General features: G+C 44.5%; 1 protein-coding gene and 1 pseudogene across 2 annotated transcripts in view; both read left to right on the top strand.

The window, feature by feature from the left end:
- The window catches only part of LNPK (lunapark, ER junction formation factor), a 478,990-nt gene that overhangs the window by 383,799 nt on the left and 70,734 nt on the right, over positions 1-24,457 (top strand). For both annotated transcript variants that reach the window (XM_069225395.1, XM_069225396.1), the window contains exon 11: positions 9,670-9,740. In XM_069225395.1, coding sequence (XP_069081496.1) covers positions 9,670-9,740 — 71 coding nt within the window. The remainder of the gene's footprint in view (positions 1-9,669; positions 9,741-24,457) is intronic.
- Positions 8,233-8,283, top strand: LOC138286236 (U5 spliceosomal RNA; annotated as a pseudogene).

Genomic DNA, 24,457 nt, shown 5'->3' with positions numbered 1-24,457 from the left:
AGATGTGATTTGTAAGCAATCTGGACCTCATTGAATGTTACATAGGTGAAACCAATGGCACCAGCAATTACTCTGATGACCAGATGGTTTTAATTGTCCCTTGTATGTAAATGTTGTGCTGCAAGTATGTCTTGTTGCAAAGCTCTGAGAATGTGTGTGTGTTCGATTGTCCAGAATTTACTTGAAAGGTCAGGACGTATAAAGTCATAAGGGTTTTATGCGTGATGCATATTCTGGAATGTAAGTTCTGCCAAAACTTAGAAAACCCAATAGGGATTGGAGTTTTTTTAATGGTATTTGGAGGTTGTAAATTTTTCTAAGAATTGTGGCGTTAGGCTCTTTCCTTCACTTGATGATAATTCATAGCCCAGAAACAGGACGCTACGGAAGGTTATTTTTGTGTTTTTTTAAAGTTGAATTTATAGCTGAATTCGGCAAATCCCACAACAATGCGGACTATCCGTCTTAGATGTTGCAGTAATTCATTGTCCATGAGGTAGATATCATCTACATAGTGTAGGGAGTTGGCTCTGTATAATCTATCTCAAAGTGAGAGATAACATGCACAGTCCAAGGGTTCCCCTTCGAGGTTGATAGTGGCAAAATTAGATAAATCTAATGCTCTCTTTTATGGTAGTGTGGTCGAACAGTAGGCTTATCAGAGGATAGTGTTAAGCATTTGTTGCACACACAGGCAGTACATGAGGAACACACACTCAGACTTAAATCCAGGCCAAAAGTTTTTATATAGAAAAATATATTTTCTTAATTAATTTAGAACCACAGGATTTTAAGTAAATACATAAAATGCAAGGCACTCCACACAGGTAAGTAAGGAACTTTGAATTAGAGCAGTAACATACACAGTTTTAGTTAAAATGGCAATAAGCTATTTTAAAAGTGGACACAGTGCAAAAATCAACAGTTCCTGGGCGAGGTAAGTATTGGTTAGTTTCTCAGCTAAGTTAAGCACTTAAAAGTTCAATTTCCTGGGCATAGGTAGCCCACTGTTGGGGGTTTAAGGCAACCGCAAAGTCACCGCACCAGCAACACAGGGCCGGTCAGGTGCAGAGGTCAAAGGAGGGCCCAAACATATAGGTGCCTATGGAGAACAGGGGTGCTCTGGTTCCAGTCTGCCAACTGGTAAGTACCTGCGTCTTTGCACAGCAGACCAGGGGGTTTTTGTAGAGCACTGGGGGGGGACACAAGTAGTCACACAAAACACATCCTCAGCAGCACAGGGGCGGTCGGGTGCAGTGTGCTAAGCAGGCGTTGGGTTTTCAATAGGAATCAATGGAGGGACCCGGGAGTCACTCTAGCGGTGCAGGCACGGCACGGGGTGGGGGTGGGTGGGGGGGGGCTTCTCAGGCCAGCCACCGACTGGGCTAGGCAGAGGGTCGTCTGATGGTCATTGCTGCACTGGAGTTCGGTTCCTTCTGGTCCTGGGGGCCGGTGCAGTGCTTGGTCCAGGCATTGGGTTCTTTGTTCCAGGCAGTCGTGGTCAGGGGGAGCCTCTGGATCTTCTCTGCTTGCGTCGCTGTGGGGATGCAGGGGGGTTGTCTCAGGTTATTCACGAGGTCGCAGTTGCCTGGGAGTCTTCTCTAGTGTTGGTTCTCTGGAGCTCGAGCCTGGGGCGTCGGGTGCAGATTGTGAAGTCTCACCCTTCTGGCGGTAAGAGTGAGTTCTTTAAAAGTTGCTTCAACGTTGCAAAAATGTTGCTGTTGGTGAACAGTGCTGCTGCTCTCTGGTGTTTCTTGGTCCTTCGGTTCAGGGCAGTCCTCTGAGGCTTCAGAGGTCGCTGGTCCCTGTCGAATGCGTCGCTGTGCAGGTTCTTTGAGTCTGGAGACAGGCCGGTAGGGCTGGGGCCAAGTCAGTTGTCGTCTCCGTCGTCTCTGCAGGGCTTTCAGGTCAGCAGTCCTCCTTTGTGTAGGTTGCAGGAATCTGATTCCTGGGTTGTGGGTCGCCCCTAAATACTGCATTTAGGGGTGTATTTAGGTCAGGAGGGCAGTAGCCAATGGCTACTGTCCTGGAGGGTGGCTACACCCTCTTTGTGCTGCCTCCTCCCTGAGGGGAGGGGGGGCACATCCCTAATCCTATTGGGCGAATCCTCCAATCTCAAGATGGAGGATTTCTAAAGGCAGGGGTCACCTCAGCTCAGGGCACCTTAGGGGCAGTCCTGACTGGTTGGTGACTCCTTGTTTTTCAAATTATCTCCTCCAGCCTTGCCGCCAGAAGTGGGGACAGTGGCCGGAGGTGCGGGCATCTCCACTTGCTGGGATGCCCTGGGGAGCTGTAACAAAAGGGATAAACCTTTGAGGCTCACCGCCAGGTGTTACAGTTCCTGCAGAGGGAGGTGAGAAGCACCTCCACCCAGTACAGGTTTTGTTCCTGGCCACAGAGTGGCAAAGGCACTCTCCCCATGTGGCCAGAAACTCGTCTGGTTGTGGCAGGCTGGCAGAAACTTGTCAGCCTAGCACTAGGAGTCTGACTGATATTCAGGGAGCATCTCGAAGATGCCCTCTGGGTGCATTTTACAATACATTCCACACTGGCATCAGTGTGCATTTATTGTGCTGAGGAGTTTGATACTAAACTTCCCAATTTTCAGTGTAGCCATTATGGAGCTGTGGAGTTCGTGTTTGACAAACTCCCAGACCATATACTCTTTATGGCTACCCTGCACTTACAATGTCTAAGGTTTTGCTTAGGCACTGTAGGGGCATATGCCCTCACCTGTGGTATAGTGCACCCTGCCTTAGGGCTGTAAGGCCTGCTAGAGGGGTGACTTACCTATGCCAAAGGCAGTGTGAGGTGGGCATGGCACCCTGAGGGGAGTGCCATGTCGACTGTCATTTTCTCCCCACCAGTGCACACAAGCTGTGAGGCAGTGTGCATGTGCTGAGTGAGGGGTCCCTAGGGTGGCATAAGACATGCTGCAGCCCTTAGAGACCTTCCCTGGCATCAGGGCCCTTGGTACCAGGGGTACCATTTATAAGGACTTATCTGGGTGCCAGGGCTGTGCCAATTGTGGGAACAAAGGTACAATTTAGAGAAAGAACACTTGTGCTGGGGCCTAGTTAGCAGGGTCCCAGCACACTTTCATTCATAACTGGCATCAACAAAAGGCAAAAAGTCAGGGGGTAACCATTCCAAGGAGGCATTTCCTTACACATAGGACAATACTTCAGGGTCAATGTCGTGTAATATTGAAGTTACACGAGACGCAAACAGTCCTGGGCTGTTCTTTTACCCCTGTGTTAAACGACAATTTTTTTGGGAGCCTAGTGCGCTGAAACTTATGTCTCTACTCTCAGGCACTATATTTCGGCAGAAGAAACCTTTGGAAATATCCAGTGTTTTGTAATTTTTTCACACTGTTGTTCATGAGTGCTGTGCTGTGAGTTTTGTATAGCATGTGCATGTATGACTGTTTAAATGTCTGTAGTCTAAGACTATTTTATACGAATGGTCCGGTTTAGCTACTGGGAATAAAGGATTATTCATTGGTGGGACACAGGGTTCAATTACACCCTGGTACTCTAGTTGTGTGAGGATTTCCCTCACAGGTGCTTTAGCACCATGTTTTATTGTGTACTGTGGTTGGGGTTGATTCTTAATTGGAATTACATGATAGGGAGAATGTTTATCTTACCCTACGTGGTTGCAATATAACGCTGGTGCCTGTGCCAATGCCCAATTAATGGCATAGGATTCTGCGAGCTCCTCTGGAACAAGAGGCGAGAAAGATGGTTTGGGAACCTCGTCCTCATATGGGCAAGTACGGACAAATTCTGGTGGCCAGTCCTATTTGGCCAGTAGAATATTGTATATGTTTACGACGAGGTCCCCAAAGATGGCGTCAATTGTGCGTTCAGTGTCTCCTTCTAACTGTAATGTTACTTTGTACACCCTGTCAGGCGTGGAGGCACGCATGTCCGCAGTTTCAACTTCTAAGAAGTCCTCAGTTGCTTTCACCTCCAGATGCTCTTGAAGAATCCGGCTAATTATTGTGACCTCTGCTATGCTGTCTAGCAGAGCTAGTGCCCACGTCTTGTTCTTCAGTTGAGCCCTCTTCTTGAGTGGCATGACGAATTGCACAGCTGCCACTTTCTTCTTTTTAAATTGTAGTTTTTGTTAGGGAAGTTTCTCTTTTTTAACAGAAACTTCTGTTGAGCGTTGTGATTCCTGTCTCGGTATCACGTAGTCAGTTCTTCGCTCTGACTGCTCACCTCTCACTGCGTTTTTCTGGTGAGTCCTGAAAAGAACAAGATTGGCGTGTATCAGTATATTGATATGTCAGGCGTTTTAATATTATCTCTATTTTTGAGATTATATCTATTCTGTGGGGTCTCCGTACACGGAGATGCTCCCCTTTCTTTTTTAGGTGTTTGTTGTTTTTATCCCTGTCTTTTTGAGCTCCCTCAGGAGCTTGCTTGGTAGAACCTTTATTAGATTTACCCTGAAACTGGTTTTGTGGGTCTGGCCCCCAGACTATCTCAACCAATACTAGAGTAGGTCTCTGCGATCATCTTCGGCAGCTCACGTTCTTGATCCTGTGGAGGAACGTACTGGGGCACTGCTTCCCCTTCAAGGTTACTTAGTGTAATTGAAGATACCATGGCAAAATTGCCTATAAGTTGCATCCCCAAGTCCAGGGCCCTGTATTTATCTTGAATTAGTTTTAACACTTCCGGTAGATTGGGAAGTGTTGGTGTAACGTGTGCGGTAGTATAGAGTGTGGCAAATACTGTGCCCCAAGTGTTGCAGTTATCTACTGTGGGAACCATCCCAAATGGCCTGTATGGGTGAATACTGCTTCCAGTGCATTTATTTTTTGAGCTAACTAAAACTGAATCTCCTTGTTTGGCGGGTACTTTACCCATAATCGAATGTTCAGTCGCAGAATTAATGCATGGCGTTGTGGCATGTGATTGCACTAGGGCAGTACGTTCTGGGTTTGTATTTAATGTTTGCGTGTTAAACTGTACTAACCGTCTATATATTTCCGTTAGCTCAGTATATAGGCGGCGGACTTCAGCTTCCGGCAAGGTTGCTGCATCAGGGTGCAGTGTATATGTGGCTAATAAAGGCCAGATAGGACCATCATTAATTAGCGGACCTAACCGAACGTGTAGGATTGTATGGGGTAGGGCGCCATCAAGCCAATTATTATGTTCTTGATAAGATAGAGGTATTTCTAGGTATGCATATGCTCTATATTGTGCCGGTAGGTATGTTTGCAGGTATATAGTGATGAAATGTATTTGTGTTCCCATCAGCTGCTGGAAATGTGACCCAAGAATAGACATTTTCTGTTCTGTATGCTGCATGAGCTTCAACAAAAAATTTAACTGGACCCCCCTTGGCCGTTAGGCCATGTGGCAATGAATGTGCAGTAAAGGCTGGTCGCATATTGACTGCAATTGCTGCCCGTTGCGGATTCGCCAGGTTGAATGGTAAATTTTGTTCAGAGATAACCACACCAAATGGGGATTATCCTTTTCAGGGTTCACGCTTGAACAACCTACCGTGTTAGGTAGTCCCTACTGAGCTGAGGAGGAAAATCCTCAATACCACGGACATCTCTGTATATAGTACTGAGGTGTCTTTGCATGTAGTGAGACAGATACTCAGGAGGACCTGAAAATTAGTGCCTGACCAAACCTTGGTGGCTCCTTGTTGCGTAGGTTCTCATTATCCTAATGAGACTACTGGATTTGGGCAGCAGAATCACTTGTACTGCGGGGGACTGAGTCTAAACCCACACCAGGTGACACCTGTTGGCCTAATCCGGGTTTTCTTCCGGCTGACTAGCAGTGGCTCATCTCTACCCAAGAGCAGGGATGATTGAGCAACCGGGCGCATTACACAAATGACTCCTCAGGGAAATCGTGGTCACTCAGATCTCATCCGTTTCTCTGTTACATTAGTCTCACATATACAAGGACAATCAGAGGCAGAGTATAGTTCAATAAGGTTTTATTGAAGTAACTGCATCTTAGATAATAAAGCATGTATTGCAATAACTAGGCCGATGAAGCAAGACAGGATTAAAATTATGACGGAGCGAAACATAAAAATAATGCTACCTTATTGTCACTAAGATCGTTCAGAATAGCTCCTACCTAGGCTATGTTGGAGCTCAGAATGTTACGCTCTAATTCTGCCCTTTAGGTTCCCCTGGGAAGACATCATCCCTCATGCCTGAGCAAGACGCCTGTAGTCTATATGAGCAGCTGCAGCAAAGCACTCAGCATACAGTCGTGGTCATGTGGGTAGAATCTCCATCTAACGTACGTGGGTCAAAGTAGTGTTTTGATAATAAAAGCTGATGTTCCAAGAAAGGATCCACACATAAGTGTGTGTAAGTTTCTGTGAACATTAGAGACAAAGCGTACCACTTTTGCCAGCAACCTGTCTTATTACAGCCTTGAGAAAAGCACAGAGTGAAAAATGTCTTGTTTAAGAACACAGTGCTGGCCTAGGCAAAGAACAGCTAGATAGAGAAAATAAAACAAGACAGCAAATTTGGCTATTGTTAAAATAATATAACAGAGCTGGAATAAAACATATCTAGGTTATAGTGCACAGCTACAGGCATACTTTGCTAAAATAACGTGTCTAAAATTATAGCTAAAATGGCTACACAACACTGTTACCCAGAATCCTTTGCAAATCTCAAAATTTAGCAAAAAAAAAAACTTTCCTCACATTTCGGTGACAAAGATCTGGAATCTGAGTTGAGTCACAAATTTCTTTCCACCCAGCGTTCCCCCAGGTCTCCTGATAAAAATGGTACCTCGCTTGTGTGGTTAGGCCTAGTGCCCGCAAAAGGAAACACCCAAAAACACTATGTGGACACATCAAAATGATCAAATACAAAACAACCTGTTTTTGCGGTGGAGAGGGCACCTGTGTTTTTGGTCCTGGGCTCAGCGGCCATCTAGGGAAACCTACCAAACCCAAACATTTCTGAAAATTAGAAACCCAAGGGAATCCAGGGAGGTGTGACTTGCGTGGATCCCCTAGTGTTTTCTTACCCAGAATCCTCATCAATCCTCAAATGTAGCTAAAAAATGACATTTTTCCCTCACTTCTGTGACAAATTTCCTACCACCCAACGTTCCCCTCAGCCTCCCAGTAAAAATGATACCTCCTGTATAGGTGGGCCAAGTGCCTGTGACGGGGAAGAGCCAAAAACATGTAAAAAAATGAGGGGGAACCAAAGCGGGTCCAAAGAGGCAGTTTGGGGAGGAAAAAAAAGCGTGTAAAACACACCACACTGGACTCACTCAGATGTTTAGTTTTCAGATGTGTCTCGGTCTTGTGGATTTTTTTACATGGCAGCATCCCAAAGTCCAAAAAGTGCAGCCCTTCGCCAGTCCAAGTGGGGCGATTTTGAGAGTTAACCAAGCTTTCATGGCCTAAATGTAAAACCAAAATAATCAAACGTCCTCTTGCTTGCCGTGGAATAAGATGTTTTAGTGTGCGGGGACGAGCTGAGACTGTTGCCCCATTCAGTTGGGGTGGGGGCATAACCATGCCCATACTGGTTGGTAGCCACCACCCCACTTTTTTTTTTTTTAATTCCCTGGCATTAGTAGCCTTTCTTCCCCCTCCCCCACAGGGAGTGGATCGGGGGTGAATGCCCCATCTAACCAACGGTTGGCAGAACAGCTTTGGCCCCATTTATTTGGGCCATACCCCACCCTTTTTTTTGTTCTTTTTTTTTTTTTTCTTTTTTTTTTTCTTTATAAATCTTTCTTGGTAGGCTTTCTAAAAATAGGCTGGTGTGCCCCCAAGGGGAGCAGAAATGGACAACAGTAATGTGCCCCCAGGGGGAGCAACCCTTGCCCCCCCCTCCCCCAAACAAAGCACACACATACGCACAGATATCCCTGGTGCCTAAGTGGTTTCTAAAATATTTCCCCCTTCCCCCAACTGGGGAGTGTCCCTTACCTAAGGGGTTGCTCCCCACGTCTTTAAAATAAATAAATAAATAATCCTTGGGGTCTAGCGGTTTCTGCATACTAGCCTAATTAGAAAAGGGTGATCTGCCAGAAATGGCATTGAAATAATTTGTCCCTTGGGGAGCGGCCCTTACCCAAGGGGCCGCTCACCTTATGAGTAAATAAAAAAAAATTTAAATAACAAACTCTCTGATATATAGTGGGCATTTCTGAAGAGTGTTTCCTGGCGAGACGGCAGCCATGAAATGTATACTTTGGTTTCTCTTCAAACCAAAATAAATCTTTTGCCTTTTACGAAAGATTTCCGTGGAGAACTCAACTTCTGACAGCCCGGCAAAGTGCAGGGGTTACCCTTATTTAGTAAACAAAGCTTTTGGGGAGTGTCTTAATGTGACTTTGTTAACCTATAGCCCATTTACATGACCTATAAGAAGGACGCATGCTGCACAAAAAAGTCTATCATCCAAAAGGATCCATTACCATGTGGGACGCAGCGATATATAACCGATAAGGAAGGATCAATTGGTAAATGAAATACAAAACTGTATCCAATCTGGGTTTTATTATTCTGGATCGGCTCTTGCTTCTCATTTCTCATTGATTAAGATGTTGTTCAAATCCCTTCTGACTTAATAGTAAAGATGTATTAATGTATACATTTACAAGCATATATGTATATGTAAAATGTACGTTTATTTATATCATGCCACGTAACGTCCGACTTCGAAATTGGTGAATAAAGCTTGAATCCAGCACAGTTAACCCCCTGTGATGCTGGGCATATCACTTAATCAACCCTTGCCTAAAAACCACAAGCAATAGCAAAGCCAATAGGTCGTCCTTATGCAAGATTTATTGTCTTTGTCTTTGTCTGTGCTATTTCCTAGGCATGTACAGCAGCGTGTCTGCTACGCAACACAGCTGAAAGGGAAATAAAAGTGCTATGGCGCAGTCAATGCTTGCTCTATCACAGCACTTGTTTAATTTAATTTTGTTTTGAACCATGCTGCACATCAGCTGTACAACATGGAAAAAAGATTGACAAAGCCAATAGGTCTCATTTAGGTGAGACCTATTGGCTTTAACAGTGCTTTGGGGGAAAAAGCAATATGAGGCTAGTGCTGGATGTGGCTAACTTATCCATTAGGTTGAGTGTGCAAGTGCTATGACCTGTTTAAATCTATCTGTGGGCTTTTAACCATGCCCACCGCACACCTATCATCACTCATTCATAGGCTTGCCTTTCAAAAATCCTTTATCATTGGTAAATGCTTTATGTTTGTCCCTACTTTGGGCGGTTTGTAACCTCCTTGGACGCAGACCCCATTACCTGGATGATTGCATGTTTGCCGATACGTTTAACTGTGAGCAAACTTCTTTTGCCTTTTGTGTCTCTCCTTCGCTCTCATGCTCCTGGCGGCTGTGGCGCTTTGAATCTGCTTGCGTATGTCAACTGTTTTACTTTTAATTTTCAATTTATGTGGCAAGAAAAGTCCAGTTAGGAATTTAAAATGCGAACAGTTCTAACTCGAGCAAACGTGAGCATTGCAAATGCTTGTTTTAAATTGATCAAACTATAAATTGTCACTGTCCAAAATGTAAAACATGGAGATGTTTGTGTTGTTTTGCACATGTCATGTTTGTGACATGTCATATCACAGGTTGGTAATTTGTGATGTTGGATTTTTTTAATTTGTAGGTACGCACTTATCTGCCAGCAGTGCTTTTCTCACAATGGCATGGCACTAAGGGAGGAGTTTGAGTATGTTGGTAAGTACCTGTCAATGGTGCTTAATTAAGAGGGCGGAGGGTTGTTCCACTATTTGACATGGATTTCAGTCTGATAGAAATTGTTTAAAACCTTTGTTTGTTTAAACTGAACAATTTCATGATATAAAAGTTGAACTATGTTAAATCAACGGCCAGGGTTTAGGTTTTAACTACTGAAAGGCAACATATTCAGACGGAGGTTAATTAGACACTATTATTGCATTTCCAGTCAGAGTTGAGGATGGTCCTGTGAGCACTGGACGCAGATACTGAATTACAAGCGCGAAAATCGGCAACTTCCCTTTTTGTTTTGTGCCAAGTGAATTTGTGGCTCCTACCTGACACACTCCACTGAGTCATAATCTGGGAGCTGCCTGAGCCCTAATGGAGTGATGTGCGTTGCCAAAAATTGGACATGATCTATGGGGATCTCATTGATAATCATAAGCACTGGATAGTGCTGTCCACATGCGGGGACCCCGAGGCAGTACTTTCATAGTCTCACTTAATTTGCCTCACATTGGAAAGGCGAGGAGGTACATGCAAAACATTGTTAGATTTTGCAGCTTTAAAACGGGCTGTATTACCAATTAGATTGAATTTGGAAGAAAAAAGGCTTAACCGTTTAAAAGTTACAAGAAAAGATTAATATGTGACCTTTTAAAAAGGTACTTTACCAACACTTTTTAACGTAATAGAAAGGGCAATATATGGCACTATTGGTGTATAAGCTGCAGCATTGAAAACAATGAATAGAAAATTACCTATCTATTGTGAAGGAAAGTTTCAATTCAAGGACACGGAGGCAAGGATTATGCTTTCACCTTCCTTTTTTATCTGCTCAGCATTCTTAAATAACAGACTACAACTCCCATGAGTCTTTGTAATCTGAACTCCAGCAGTGTCAAGAGTCAAGAAAAAGCACTTCACCTTCATGCAAACAGTATGCCATCATCATCTCTTTAAGTCTTGATTCTGGTTAGACTCTATGAAGATAAGTGGCTAAATTGGCGACCAGAATATCCAAGAAAATCAATCAATATAATGGTATACACAAAAAGAAGTAGAAGTGGAAGTAGAATACTCTATCAATACTATGCAAAACACTATCAGTATACAAAGATCAAGCAACTGAGAGCACATGAATCAGAAAAACATACTCCTCTGTATTCCTGTAGACTGCATACCCAAAGAGGGCGGGAAGAACAGACATAAAATAAAATATTTTGGGTGGGATAATCATTGCCTACATGTCCTTATTAGATAGTTAGGAAATTGTCTTTTCTATGTCTGGACCGGAGGCTCGGATTATTTTAGTTTAAGGCAGGATGACAACCAGAGATGGAATTCCTGTGATGGATTTCAAATAAAAGGTCTTAAACATAGTCAGAAGACCAATCTGCTGCTCTGAGAATGCCTTCTAGTCCGCCACCTAAGTTAAAATCCTTAGGAACCATTGCACCCCTAGTAGAATGTATTGCAAATGCATTGATGTTGAAACCTGCCTCTTGTAGCACCCACGTCATCAAACGGGTAATTGTGGTTGCTGGCTTGAAATGTTTTTTAAACAATAAAATAAAAGTTGTATTGTTCCTGGAGGATATTACTTGGTCATGGATTCATAGGCTCTTAGACAACGGACCACACATAACTTAGGGTGATTCGGGAAAGCCGGTTAATGTACTACCATGGTATTAGATTTGGTCTGTCTGGAGATAAGACACCCCTTTGGGGCTAAACATACTTGCAGTAACATCAAGGGCACGGACATCTGATACCCTATTGCAATAGAAAGTCCAACTTACCTGCTATTCCCTTGCAAGAAAAGTATTGGTTCCAACATCCTCAGCACCACATTTACATCCCATTAACCAGGGGGTGTTCCCCTACTGGTATGACTTATAGTGGTTCAGGCCCTGCTGAAACAGCAGATCTGCATGCATCAATAATATGATATGCCTGACCCCTATCCTACAGTTTGGACAAGAAGTTGGAAACATTCACTGTATCTGCCCCATGGGATCCAGATCCAGTTGCTGACACAAGCGTTATCATCTACACCAAGCTCAAACTCATGCCTTCTGAAGGAGATCGGTATCCATCATCGTAAGGCCAGGGATTTCCCCTGTAATCCTTCACGCCGTCAATCTGAGAGTCCTATCCTGAACAAGTTGGTTTTGGGAGCCCTGATGATTTATTATAAGTTGAGAAGTTCAGGGAAGTGGGATTGGAAAATCCATAAACCGTTCCAGAAGCGCTGGATACCAAACTTGCACCCTCCTAAGAGGTGTTATCAAAATCACTCCCGCCTTGCCTGTGGATTAAGGCTGTGAGTCTGGTGATCGTGGAAAAAGGAGGAAATGTGTAAACCCTGACATGGTTTCAAGTCTGGAGCAATAGCTTCTGACCCTTCTACTTGAGGATCTGGGCGCCAGCTGAAGAGTAGGCAGTTGATTGAGTCTCGACGCAAAGAGATCCACCTCTCAAGGACCCCAGTGATCAATTCTCTTGTGGAAGAGACGATGATCCAGCTTCCACGCGTTGTAATCCTTTAAATGCCAGTCCACCGTCTGATTTAATTTCCCTGCCAGATACTCTGCTGTAACCGACTGATTGCTCTGCAGAAAGTGATTCTGAGATTCTTTGACTAGATCACCTAGGAAATTGGACCTGGTACCACCTGGCCGGTTTATGTAACTCACTGCCGAGAGGTTGTCCATCTTTAGCAGGATAGAACAGGACGCTTTGTGCACCGCCAGACTCCAGGGCGTGAATGAGCCTGCGAGTAGTTCCAGGCAGTTGATGTGCAGCGATTCTTCGTGCTCTGATCACTGTTCTCTTGTGGTAATATCCCCATAACATGCACTCTGACGACTGGCGTCTGATTAGATTACAAAATCTGGGGCTGTCCTGGAGATACCCATGCCATCCCATGCATGCAAGTGGTCCAGCCACCATTGAAATTCTGTCCTGGCCTCTAGGGACAAGGAGCTCTTGAGCATATGACAAGTCCCTCCTGAAATGTTGAGCTTTCAGTTGCTGAAGAGCTTGGTGATACAGCAGTCCCAAAGAGATCGCTTTAATGGATGACAATAGTAGACCTAGGATCCCTGCTAGATGCCAAAGGGAGAATTTCTCCTTCTCCAATGTCTTGTATAATTTCAGACTGATCAAGAGTATCTTCTTTTGTTGGAGCTGCAGGTATTGTTTCACTCAAAACCCAAGTGGAGGACACCCTGAACAGAAGGCAGGTGAGTTTGAAAATCTGTCTGCCCCATTTGAACTGAAGAAAATGCCTGTGGGGTCGAAAAATCGGAATGGGGACATAAGTGTCTTTGAGACCTAGTCTCACCATCTAATTGTTGGGCAGTAGGATGTCCCGCAGTAGATGAATGCCCTCAATTTTGAAGTTGATATACCACCCACCAATTGAAATCTCAGAGAATGATTACCGGTCGAAAACCCTTGTCTTTATCCACAAGGAAGCTGTTGCCTAGGAATAATTTGGGGGTGAAGGCTGGAAGAAACAATTGCTCCCTCTTCTAGGAGCTCTGCCACCTCTTGAACCCCCGCCTGAGATTGCTCTTGAGAGAATAGAGGAGGTCAAGGGCAGGTATTCTGTATGGGTATGCCATAAAGTTCTGTATGAAAACATGTCGCAGTCTGAAGGATTCATGCATCCCTTGCAATGGTCTCCCACTTACACTTGAACCACTGTAAACCCCGCCCACCCCCCAAGTAGGGAAGAAGGGGTATTCTTTACCAGCAGTCCTGCCTGGTGCAATGCTGGGTCTACCAAAGGATCCTTTGCCTCTTTGACTTCTGCCTCTGCCATGGGACGAGTAGAATCCTCCATACCTCTTGTGGTTCTTCCACAGGATGGACCATTCTGTTTGCAGCTTGTGGGAGTTGGAAGTATTTGTGCAGCCGGAAGAGTGCCCCCTACCTCCCCTAGCCCCACCAAAGACCAGTTGGTTAAACACCTTTTGAATTGATTGTTGCACCTTGTCCAATGACGAAAAGGTGTTGAAGTGATTGAGTTCTTTAATATATCGGTCTCTGAAAAGACCTCTATTTTCCACGGCATCAGCTCCTGTGGTGGCAAGCTCATCCAGTCTGGGCTCAATTTTAATTAAGAGTGAGCAATGCCGTTCTGTAGATGATGCCTGTTAGACCTGACAGCCTTAGGGTGGTCATCCCCCAACTTTTTGCCTTCACACTTTACAACTACTAACCAGTGCTAAAGTGCATATGCGCTCTCCCTTAAGCATGGTAACACTGGTTCATTCCCAACTGGCTTATTTGATTTACTTGTAAGTCCCTGGTACAGTGCACTACATGTGCCCAGGGCCTGTAAATCAAATGCTACTAGTGGGTTTGCAGCACTGGTTGTGCCACCCAAATAACTAGCCCTTTAACCATGTCTCGGGCCCGCCACTGCAAGGCATGTGTGTGCAGTTTCACTGCCACTTCGACATTGCATTTAAAAGTACTTGCCAAGCCTTAAACTCCCCTTTTTTATGGCTGAGCGCAAAGTGTTCCGTCGTTGGTGTAATCTCTCTGTTGGCTTGTAACCACGCCCATGTCAAGCCCATCAGTCTGGTTGGTTCGTGGGCTTGCCTTTTAAAATTAGCTTGATTTAATTAGTGAAAGGCATGCCTACGTCATGCCTTTTCCGGTGTTTAGCCCACCTTAAGCGCAACGATAAACTACTGAAAACATATGAGGCTCTGTGTTTTCAGTATGGTTTCTGCACTATTCTTTCCTCTTTATTTCGTAGGTAGTGTGATCTCGCTGGGCTTTAGCAGAGCGCTTTGCATGACATCAACCCCGTCACATGGATAATTGCACTTTTGCCGATACATTTAACTGCGGGCCGAAGTTATGTTTCCTTTTGTGTGTTTGCTTTGCGCTCATGGTGGCCGTTGGCTCGCTTACGTGAAACTGTTTTACTTTTCAGTTTGTGGTAAGAAAAGTCTGGTTAGGAGTTTACAAAGATAATAGTTTTAACTCGAGTAAACGTGGGCAACAATGCAAATGCTTGTTGTTAAATGTTGCAATATTTAGATACCACTAAATTGCAGGTATGCAACTTTGTTTTGAAATGAGAAAATTGCCTAAAAAGTATAGGTAGTCAAACTTCCATGCAAAAATGTATTTTCATCCAGCTTCATCTTGAAAACAACCGAGGCACGTAAGCTAGTTTTTACTTAATTTGTATTTTTTTTTGGGGGGAAGGGGGTTGTGATGTTTGTTTCTAACAATTTTACAGTCCAGGTTTTCTGCATCCCTGAAGGAGTGGGGAGGACCTGAATATCACACACCCGTGTATCCACTCGTCTCAGACAGAAACCGATGGGGGACTTTTAAACTTCTGACCTGAGCCCTTGGTCTCAGTTACAGATCTCTCACTTCTAAGAAGACAGCTACGGTTTGCAAAACAGCACTGCCCCTGATTCCTGGTATGTCACGCTATAGTGCGCAGCTAAATATATGGAACTTTCTGCACTGCTGTAAAAACGATCTGAAAGGTGAATGTTTAAAGACACGCTGAGGGAATTTAACTACAATTAGGACCACGTGAAAACACGCCCCAGATCAGATGAGAAAATATCAGGGCTTGAACAGGACGGACAAATTTAGAGCTTGCAAAAAGTGCCACTCTAAGATTACCACAAGGGAAGGCACAGGTAGTGTCCCTAGAGTGCTCTGCCAATGTGTTTCCCCTGTCTCTGGAATAACATACTTCTACGAAGAAACTATGCACTACCAGGTAGAATATCATTTTGACAAGCTGAGTGCTCTCCAAGTGCTGAAAAAATGCTATCATCAAAGTTTTTATGTTGAGCGCTCAAGCGATTTCACCTGTTGTAAGTATTGGGCTATTAAGCACGCCCACCACTTTTACTCGTTTGTGGGCTTGCCTTTCAACAATCCTTTATCATTGGTAAATGCTTTACGTTTGTCACTTCTTTTGGCGGTTTTGTTACTGAGTTGCAGACTGACTCTGTTACATGGATAATTGCACGACTGCCGATAAATTTGACCGCTAGCAAACTTTTTTTTCTTTTTGTCTCTCTCCTTCATGCTCATGGTGGCCATGGCACTTTGAATCAGCTAGCTTATGTCAACTGTTTTACTTTTCATTTTCAATTTATGTGGCAAGAAAAGTCCAATTAGGAATTTACACCACTAATAGCTCTAACTCGAGCAAATGCAAGACCCATTGTATTGCAAATGCTTGTTTACATAGGTCACCCGTAAGGTAGGCCCTAGGTAACTCATAGGGCAGGGTGCTGTGTAGGGAAGGCAAGATATATACCTGTGTTTTATATGTCCTGGTAGTGGAAAACTCCTAAATTTGTTTTCTACTACTGTGAGGCCTGCTCCTTTCATAGGCTAACATTTGGGCTACCCTCATGTACTGGTTGAGTGGTAGATTCTGATCAGAAAGGGTTAAATGGTAATACAAAATCCTGCTAATTGATTATTTTTTTTTTTTTATTACTATTTTAGAAATGCTATTTTTAGAAAGTGAGCATTTCTTTGCACTTAAATTCCATCTGTGCCTTACAGCCTGTCTCCAATCCACATCTGGGCTGGGCTGGTTGACAGCTCCCTTCTGCATTTCACTCAGACAACCACAACCCCAGGTTACTCTTTCACACCTGCACTCATCGGCGTACTGAATGGCCCTTCCTGGGCTGGAAGGGTGGAGGGGCCTGACACTTATATTTCAAAGGCTAGTGGCCTGCCCTCACACAATGGACTGCCAAACCACCACTGGGACCCTGGCAGAAAGACCTGTTCCGAAAAGGGACCTTGTGCACTTCAAAACCACTCTTTGAAGTCTCCCCCACTTCAAAGGCACTTTTGGGTATATAAGCTGGGTCCCTGACCCCACCAACTCAAACACTTCCTGGAACTGACCATGCATCTGGACCTGAGGTACTGCCTGGCTGCCTAAAGGACTCACCTGGCCTGGTTTGCTGTGAAGGACTGCTACCTTGTTGTTGGCTTGCTGACATCTGCCTCTGCTGAGTAGTGCTCTCCAAGGGCTTGGATTGAGCTTGCCTCCGGTTCCTGAAGTCTCAGGGCCAAAAAGCCTCTATCCTTCAAGGAAACTCCTTGTGCGTTAAAATAGACACACAGCCTGCCCAGCAGTGAAAGAATCACCGCATCTCCGAACCGGAACAATGCAGCCAAGCTTCCCAAGTGGAGATCGACGCAGCACCTGCGTTGAGACTGGAACTTCGACACACAGCCATACCGGATCAACACATCGCCGAGCCTGAATGACACAGCCAGACTTCCTGCGTGAGGAATTGACTCAGCGCCTGCCGTGTGACAAACTCCAACGCATCGCCACACCGGATTGACGCAGCACTTGTGAGTTCATCCAGCATGCTCAGGATTTCCATGCATTTCCCTGGGCATCAAAAGACCCCGCATCTCAGTGAGGATCCAAAGACTGCGCACCAGAAATCGATGCAAAGCCCTTGCTGTGTGGGAAGAATCGATACATCGTCTGCGTGTCAGGAAATCCGAAGCACACCTTCCTTTTTCCACGCATCTCCTCCTCTGTAGCCTTCGTGCGCGTAATTTTTGACGCATACGAGGTACTTTGTGCACACAAGAGACATTTGTTGATTTCTAAAGACTCTTCTTATTGCAAAAGTGATATTTCAACTTGTGCTTATCAAATCGTCATTGTTTTTTGACCTCGTTAAACAAATAAATATCTTATATTTTTCTAAACCTGTGTGATGTATTTTTGTTTTTTTTCACTGTTTCTGTATGATTTATTGCACAAATACTTTACACATTGCCTTCTAAGTTAAGCCTGACTGCTCAGTACCAAGCTACCAAAGGGTGGGCACAGGATAATTTGGATTGTGTGTGATTTACCCTGACTAGGATTGTGGTCCCTACTTGGACAAGGGTGTATACCTCTGCCAACTAGAAACCCTATTTCTAACCATGCACAATTTATATTACCAAAAAAACCCTCTGGGCCCACCCAAACAGTATGTTAGGATCAATCATATGGCCAAAATCCTTGGCGTCTTCGACCCTGTCAAGAATTTTAGTCCGTGGATCCAGGACGTTAAGGACTTTCTCCAGACATGCCCACCAGGACCGTCCAAGACTCTTTTTATGATCTTTAATACATTTCGCAATAAATGTAGTCATTTTCAGTTCTGTCAAGAGTACAAGCCACCTGGCCATCTAGTGAGGGTCTAGGACACTCCGCCCTCAGACACCCCTATACTTCCTGATCACTGGGTTTTCGAATGTTGCTGGCCACATATTGTGCCATGCTTGGTGCCAGGACCCAGTCGGCAGAGTGTGGGTGATAGAAGTCTTCCCGGTTAAGCATACCTTGAACCCCCATTGCGTCTTGGTCACCCTTGTCCTCCAACTTGGGCTTCTTGGTGCTGCCTTCAGCTCGCCACGGTCTGTCCGGGCCTATCTCTTTGCCCCAATCCCCATTGGGATTATTTGCGTCTTACCCGGCATTATCATCTGATACCAGTTGGGTACAGGAACCTTCCTCTGGGGTATGCCCAGGTTGGGAGTAATTCTGGTCTATAAGGGCCTCCAGACGCCACTTTAGAAAGGCTTTGTGCAGCTGTTCGAAGGCGTCTGTAGGTGAGGAGGTAGTTCTAGTCTTGGTGGCCAGCAGGGCTTTAACTTTCTTCTTTGAGGCATTCTGTGACTTCTTATTCCCACTCCTCAGATCCTTCCCCTCTGGGGTCAGTACATTACGCTGTGCCGTGAGCTTCGTAATTTTCGGTCTTCAAAGCACTAGAGCGGCCGTGACTGCCCTTTCCAAAGATGCATTAATGACATCTACCAAATCATCATGTACGGGTAGGAATGCATGGTCCTGTTTCATGGCTTCACATTGCTTCTCAGAGCCATGTCTGTGCAGGAGCGCAGTCCTACGATTGCAAAATACAGTGAACAGTCGCTGAATATGGGCACAAGCTGAGGGTTGATTAATTTGTAGATGGTGAGTCAGTCTTTTGTAAAGGCACAGAAACGGGGGAACAGTAGAGTGAATTTGCCAATGCTTGTTGGCAGCAGGGCAGCTAACAGGCCCTCTCTGTTACAGTGGGCCGTAAGGATAAACTAAGCTCTGCAGTGAAAGATGCCTCACTAGAGCTTGGTAACAAGCCTAGCAAAACTGCTATAGGGAACACTGGAGTCCTCAGTGCAAAGACTCAGCTGCAAGGGAATCCCTTAACTCCATGCACAGAAGGGAGACTATTGATCCTGAGACGCACGCTGGGGAGTTCAAGGAATGGAAGAGAGCGCTTGCTCCATTGATGACATACTCACTGCAGCGAAAGCGCACCCTCTAGCAGGACCAACAAAGATTTTGCTGAGGACAATAGGAGAACATGCAGCGATGACGCTCATGCTTGTAAAGCTGCCCAAACTGGCTGTGAACCTACTATGGTATCCCCCGAACAAATGAAGCAGCACAATTACCGTTCTAAGGCCAGTACCACCCCAGCATATCACACACATATAAAACACTGGGTATAAATACCATTGCAGATTATAATTACAGACCAGAATAAGGCATCAAAGAAAAGCACTTATTTGGCTGCTGAGCAGCAAATAAAGAAGTGTTACTCCTTCACGTCCTTTATACATGGGGTATTTTCTGTTTGCGATTTACATTACAAAGACTCGTGGGAGTTGTAGTCTGTGTTGTTGTTGTTTTGGGGCTGCAGAGTAGAAAATAAAGGAAAGAGAAAGCATAATCGGATACTCTGGTCCTGACATAGAATATGACACTGCACCTTTTAAGAGCACCTTGACCTCCAGTGTCCCCTCATGCCCTGTAGCTGGTGATTTACTCAGTTCTGTTTTTCAGTCTCCTGCTGACGATCATGGAGTAGAGCCCTGCCTTTTTAAGCCTTTTTTTTTTTTCCTCTGAACCATTCATCTGTTGCTTTATAAAGGGATTCACTTAACGTCCTTTAGGGCGCAGAGTAATTTTCAGATATTTTTCTGACAAGAAATATATCTGAATATTCGCACAATGCCCTCTTTTTGCGAATTGCCCAGAAAGTGGCGACATGAAATAGACCAGCACAGAATCTATATCTTATGTTTGCCTGACTTATCACCCCAAGATGTGTCACTGCTGCAAATCCCTTTCTGGGTGTACTTTGAGAGAGAGATTTGCCTGCAGTGGCAGTGGAGCACCTCAGAAAGCAAGATTCCCTGGCTGAAGAGACTATTCCCCCTACCAGTACCCCTATGTCCTGCTCAGGGGACACCTGCAGAGGGAGATGCAAAAGGAGATTCAAAAGGAGATCGAGAGAGAAACAATGCTACTGTTCGATGAAGAGGACATTGAGTGGAGAAGGTGTACAGCACCTACTTGCTTGGGGTGATTAGCTGGGTCTGTGTCGGTAACACATGACGTCAAGCAGGAGAGCACTGTGGACATTGAGAGAGGCACCCGACCAAGATAGCGGAGTGGCTTTCACGGATCCAAGCACACAGATGTCAATCAAAGTCTGATTCAGAATACTCCAGAGCTCTCCATCCAGGCCAACATCGCCAGTGACCGTTACAGACTCACCAACACCTTTTCAGGCTCCAACAGAATCTACTACTGGTGTTGCAGTTAATTCCTCCACTCCAGCAGCACATGACTACTGTCAGGTTTGAAACCTGAAGCCCAAAACCAAATTCTGAACCTGCTGTTTTCAGGAAAAACCTGTATAAACCAGGTGTAGTCTCAACTCACTATGGTAGTCAGTCATAAGTGGATTTTAGTAGGGTGTTGGTACACAAGGTTTGCCTTTTACACATGTGGCTGGTGTCCAGTTTCCCAACTTTTTCTCCAGGGAACCACAGACTTTTGCCCCTTCCATCCAGCAGTCACTCTGAGTACAACACGGTTGTCCCTGGGGAGGAGGAAAAAAAACTGAGTATATAACCCAAAAAATAAACCGATTCCCCCATCACCCTGTGAAGCGACATTCGATATGGTCTAGTGTTGAGTTGTTTGCCAACGATTAGGTTGGCACCTGCTTACCACGGAGTACCCCAGTGCCAGTTGCCACTATAAAAGAGGGGGTCTCGCCCTTCACCTGCCTCTACCCATGTGGTATAACAATATACAACCACTTGCCTGAGACAACTGCCCTGGATAAGGGCGCAGCAGTCTGGTTCACAGCACTTTTCTCTCTTGGGTTACTGCTGTTGTAGAAGAGTCTTCTTTCACTTCCTGGCTGACTCTCCTCTGCTCCCTTTAAGACTCGTTCCTCGGCCTATCCCGGGTGGTGCTTCTCAGCTCACCTTGTCACGCCGCTCCTAGCGCCCGTCTGATACTACTTCTTTGCCTTCTCAATTCTCTGCTTTCTCAGCCTCTCTATCCTTGTTACCCTCTCGCAGCTGTTTGAGGCATTCTCTGATCTGCTCCCTTCACAGTATGCTTCCTATAACCTTGTTCTCTTCTGCTTCTAGGTTTGTGCATGAGGGCGCAGTGCTCGTATGCTAAACTCTGGCTGTTTGGATCCCTCCTCCTTGGCTATGTTGGAGTTCTCCACAGACTCGTATGACTTTGTTTCAACCTTATATGGTTCTCATGGCGACAGTGAGATGTCTAGAATGAAATCTGAGCTCAACACTCTGAAAGCTGTTGGGTTAGTGAAAAGGCTGGAATATAGGAGACATTCCTACAGGCCCTTTGACTGCCATTACGTTCACCAGATGGTTCAAACCCATAATTTGCTTCAAGGACAACAACATTAACAATCATTTCAGCAGCTTATAAGGAGAGAAAGGGTGCCTCCCAAATAAATCAATTTTAGGTTAAGGAACGGAGGAAATAGTTACATTAAAATACCAGTGATCCCGCTTAACCTATATCTTCCTCACAGTGGAAATAAATCCTAAGTTGGCAGACCCATGCCACAAATTACATCCTTTTACAAAAAAGGAATGTTTATTTTTCTCAATTTACATAGAACGTTCTCATTAGTTTGTATTTTTATATACAAATTACATCAAACATTAGTACATATACAGTATATTTGCAGCAATTTCCTTAATGTCTGAATATCATACAAACATTTTTTTAAGAACTTTTACAGAAAATGGTACAATAATACTGTTAGGACTGACAAGTGGGGTTGTGAGATTCTATCTCACACTCATACCTGCCGTCCTCTTCATACAACACCTCATACATACTACGCAGCCCTGGTTCAGAGCTACCCTTACATCCAAACAATGTAGTCCATTCGTCCTTCACTTCCATTATGGTGTCCCAAACTTGGTTAAAATTGTCAACAAGTTGCGGATGGTTTACATGCTCTTTACCAACTTTTCAGGACCAAAAACCAATATACGTAACTTTATATCCACCCAGCCTGACAAATGGGAATATGATTATGATCGACGGAATCAATATCAACAGCAAGACTCCACTGAGTAAATGTTTTCTATAAAAAAGGGAGACTGAGGAAAAGCCAGCACCGGCTTGTTGCACCCCTTTCTAATACTTCCAAAATACAGATCTGATAAAGGTTCATTCAGGTCCCTCATCCACTGTTGGTACTTGTTTCCTGTTTTATGTGGAGAGTGACCTCGCTAGCCTTATTCTGTGGCACATCTCAATTTTCAAATGTTCCCCGTTCATAAAATACTGGCCTCAGCCATGCACAACATGAGTAGACCTTGTTACTTCTCGGCCTCCAATATGTCTGCTGTTCCAAATGTGTGTGGGCATACTTTTTCCCACTCCTCTGACAAGTGGAGTTGTGAGGTTTTAACAGTATTATTGATATTACAGTTTTCTGTACACTTTGTAAAAAAGTGTGTGCTGGTCAAATGTTCTGTAAATATACTGTATATCTGCTAATGTTTGCTATAACGTGAAAAAAATAGAAAAATACAAACTGAGAAAGTTCTATGTAAATTGAGAAAGAAATAGATAAATAAAAATTGTAAAATGGTGTAATTTGTTGCATGGGTCTGTCCACCTAAGTTTCATTTCCACTGTAAGAAAGATACTGATTAAGCGTGAATCATTGGTATTTTGACAGTCATCTCAGCAGCCACACAGGCAACAGCAGTGTCCGTCAACAATCATCTGCCCAAGCCACTAAACATCTTCCTCCATTATCCACTCTGGTAGGGGGGGGGACGTAGAACTTATCTACAAGAGTGGCAAAACATAACGACAGACAAATGGATTCTGAATATTGTAGACCATGGATGCTCTTTCAGGTTCAAGTGTCAAGACAAGTTTCCTCTCTCCTATGATCAATGGCATCATGCAATGGCCACAAATTCCCCTCTCTACATGCTTCCTCTCCAACAATTTCTAGAACATAAATGAGATTAACTCTCAGGTCAGGATAATGAGCAGACAATGTGATCCCGACCATTCATGCAAAACAGTCTCTCAGGTGGTGGTGACATTCAGAAAATATACTCAAGGGAATGAATTTCCATCAAGGTGTACCGCCCATAGTGACTGATTTCCCCCCTACCAGTTTTGGGTGCTCATGTGCACCATCTACAGATACAAGGCATGTTGTCTGAGAAAAAACAGCCTTATAACATCAACCTTCTTGAGCTGAAGGCTGTACCGCTACCCGTGAAGGCTTTTCTACTGTCATTTAGGACAAATTATCTCCTTGTTCAGAAGGTCAGTACAACAGCCAAGCCTCTTTGAGAAATGTGTTTCCTTACCTCTACTATTCCCCTTTAACTCCTCCCTTGCAGAAATATTGGGGGTGAGCTTGCTAGTCTATTCAGTGCTTATGATCAGGGCCAGCTTTAGGATTGGAGGCGCCCTGTGCGATAGATTTTTGGGGTGCCCTCCCCCACCCCATGACTACCTAATCGGATTCCCTCACTACCACCTGACAAATGTGCCCCTTATCTCTCCATAGCCCCTCTTTCACATACATTCATTTGTTTTAAAGCGCTTGCAAAGGCTGCCTTTACTAATCAAACAGCTATCCTCATAATCATAGTTTTGTTATTTGCAGCAGGCATATTAACCCTCTATGCTACTTTATGGCGAGTCAAAGCTGCTGCTAGACAAAACTCCCAACTCTCTCCCTAACAAGAACATTAATCACTAGTGGTATATTGACACTCTAATTGTTTCTTGAAGGCTAGATACACAAGGAACTTTTCAGCAGGTGCTTTTATATCGCACGTTTTGTAAGGTATTGTTAAACACAGCGCCCTCAAGCTCCCCCGCTCACCCCCCCCCCCCCCCCCCCGAGGTCAGCACCCCCCAAACCAGGTCAGTACCCAGTGTGTCCGCACTGCTCATACTGCCCTAAAGCTGGCCCTGCTTATGATTATCAGTTGAGATCCCTTGAGGGAAAAAGAATGGTTTCTTACCTACAATCCTAGTTCTCGCTTGGAAATCTCCATTGAAATCATAACCAGACGTTCCTCGAGGAAATTCTGGACTTGTAATTAGAAAAAAAGAAAGTACTGAGTAAACTGACACCTGCAAGGCATGATTGGACACTGGAGTTCAAAATGTCCTTAAATCGTGCAGTGTCCTATTCTCATAGTTTTCAAAACTGCAGCGTGCACACCTACATTGTCATATATTTCCCCTTCTCTTACAGTGTGTGAAGGATGGTTTTAAAAGGTCACTTTTGAATCTTTTCTGGTGAATTTTTAAAGACTTAAGCCTTTTTTCATCCACATTT

The sequence above is a fragment of the Pleurodeles waltl genome, chromosome 3_1 (assembly GCF_031143425.1).
Source record: "Pleurodeles waltl isolate 20211129_DDA chromosome 3_1, aPleWal1.hap1.20221129, whole genome shotgun sequence".
NCBI lineage: Eukaryota > Metazoa > Chordata > Amphibia > Caudata > Salamandridae > Pleurodeles > Pleurodeles waltl.
Note: the sequence above shows the minus strand (reverse complement) of the source record. Positions and strands in the feature narration are given on the sequence as shown.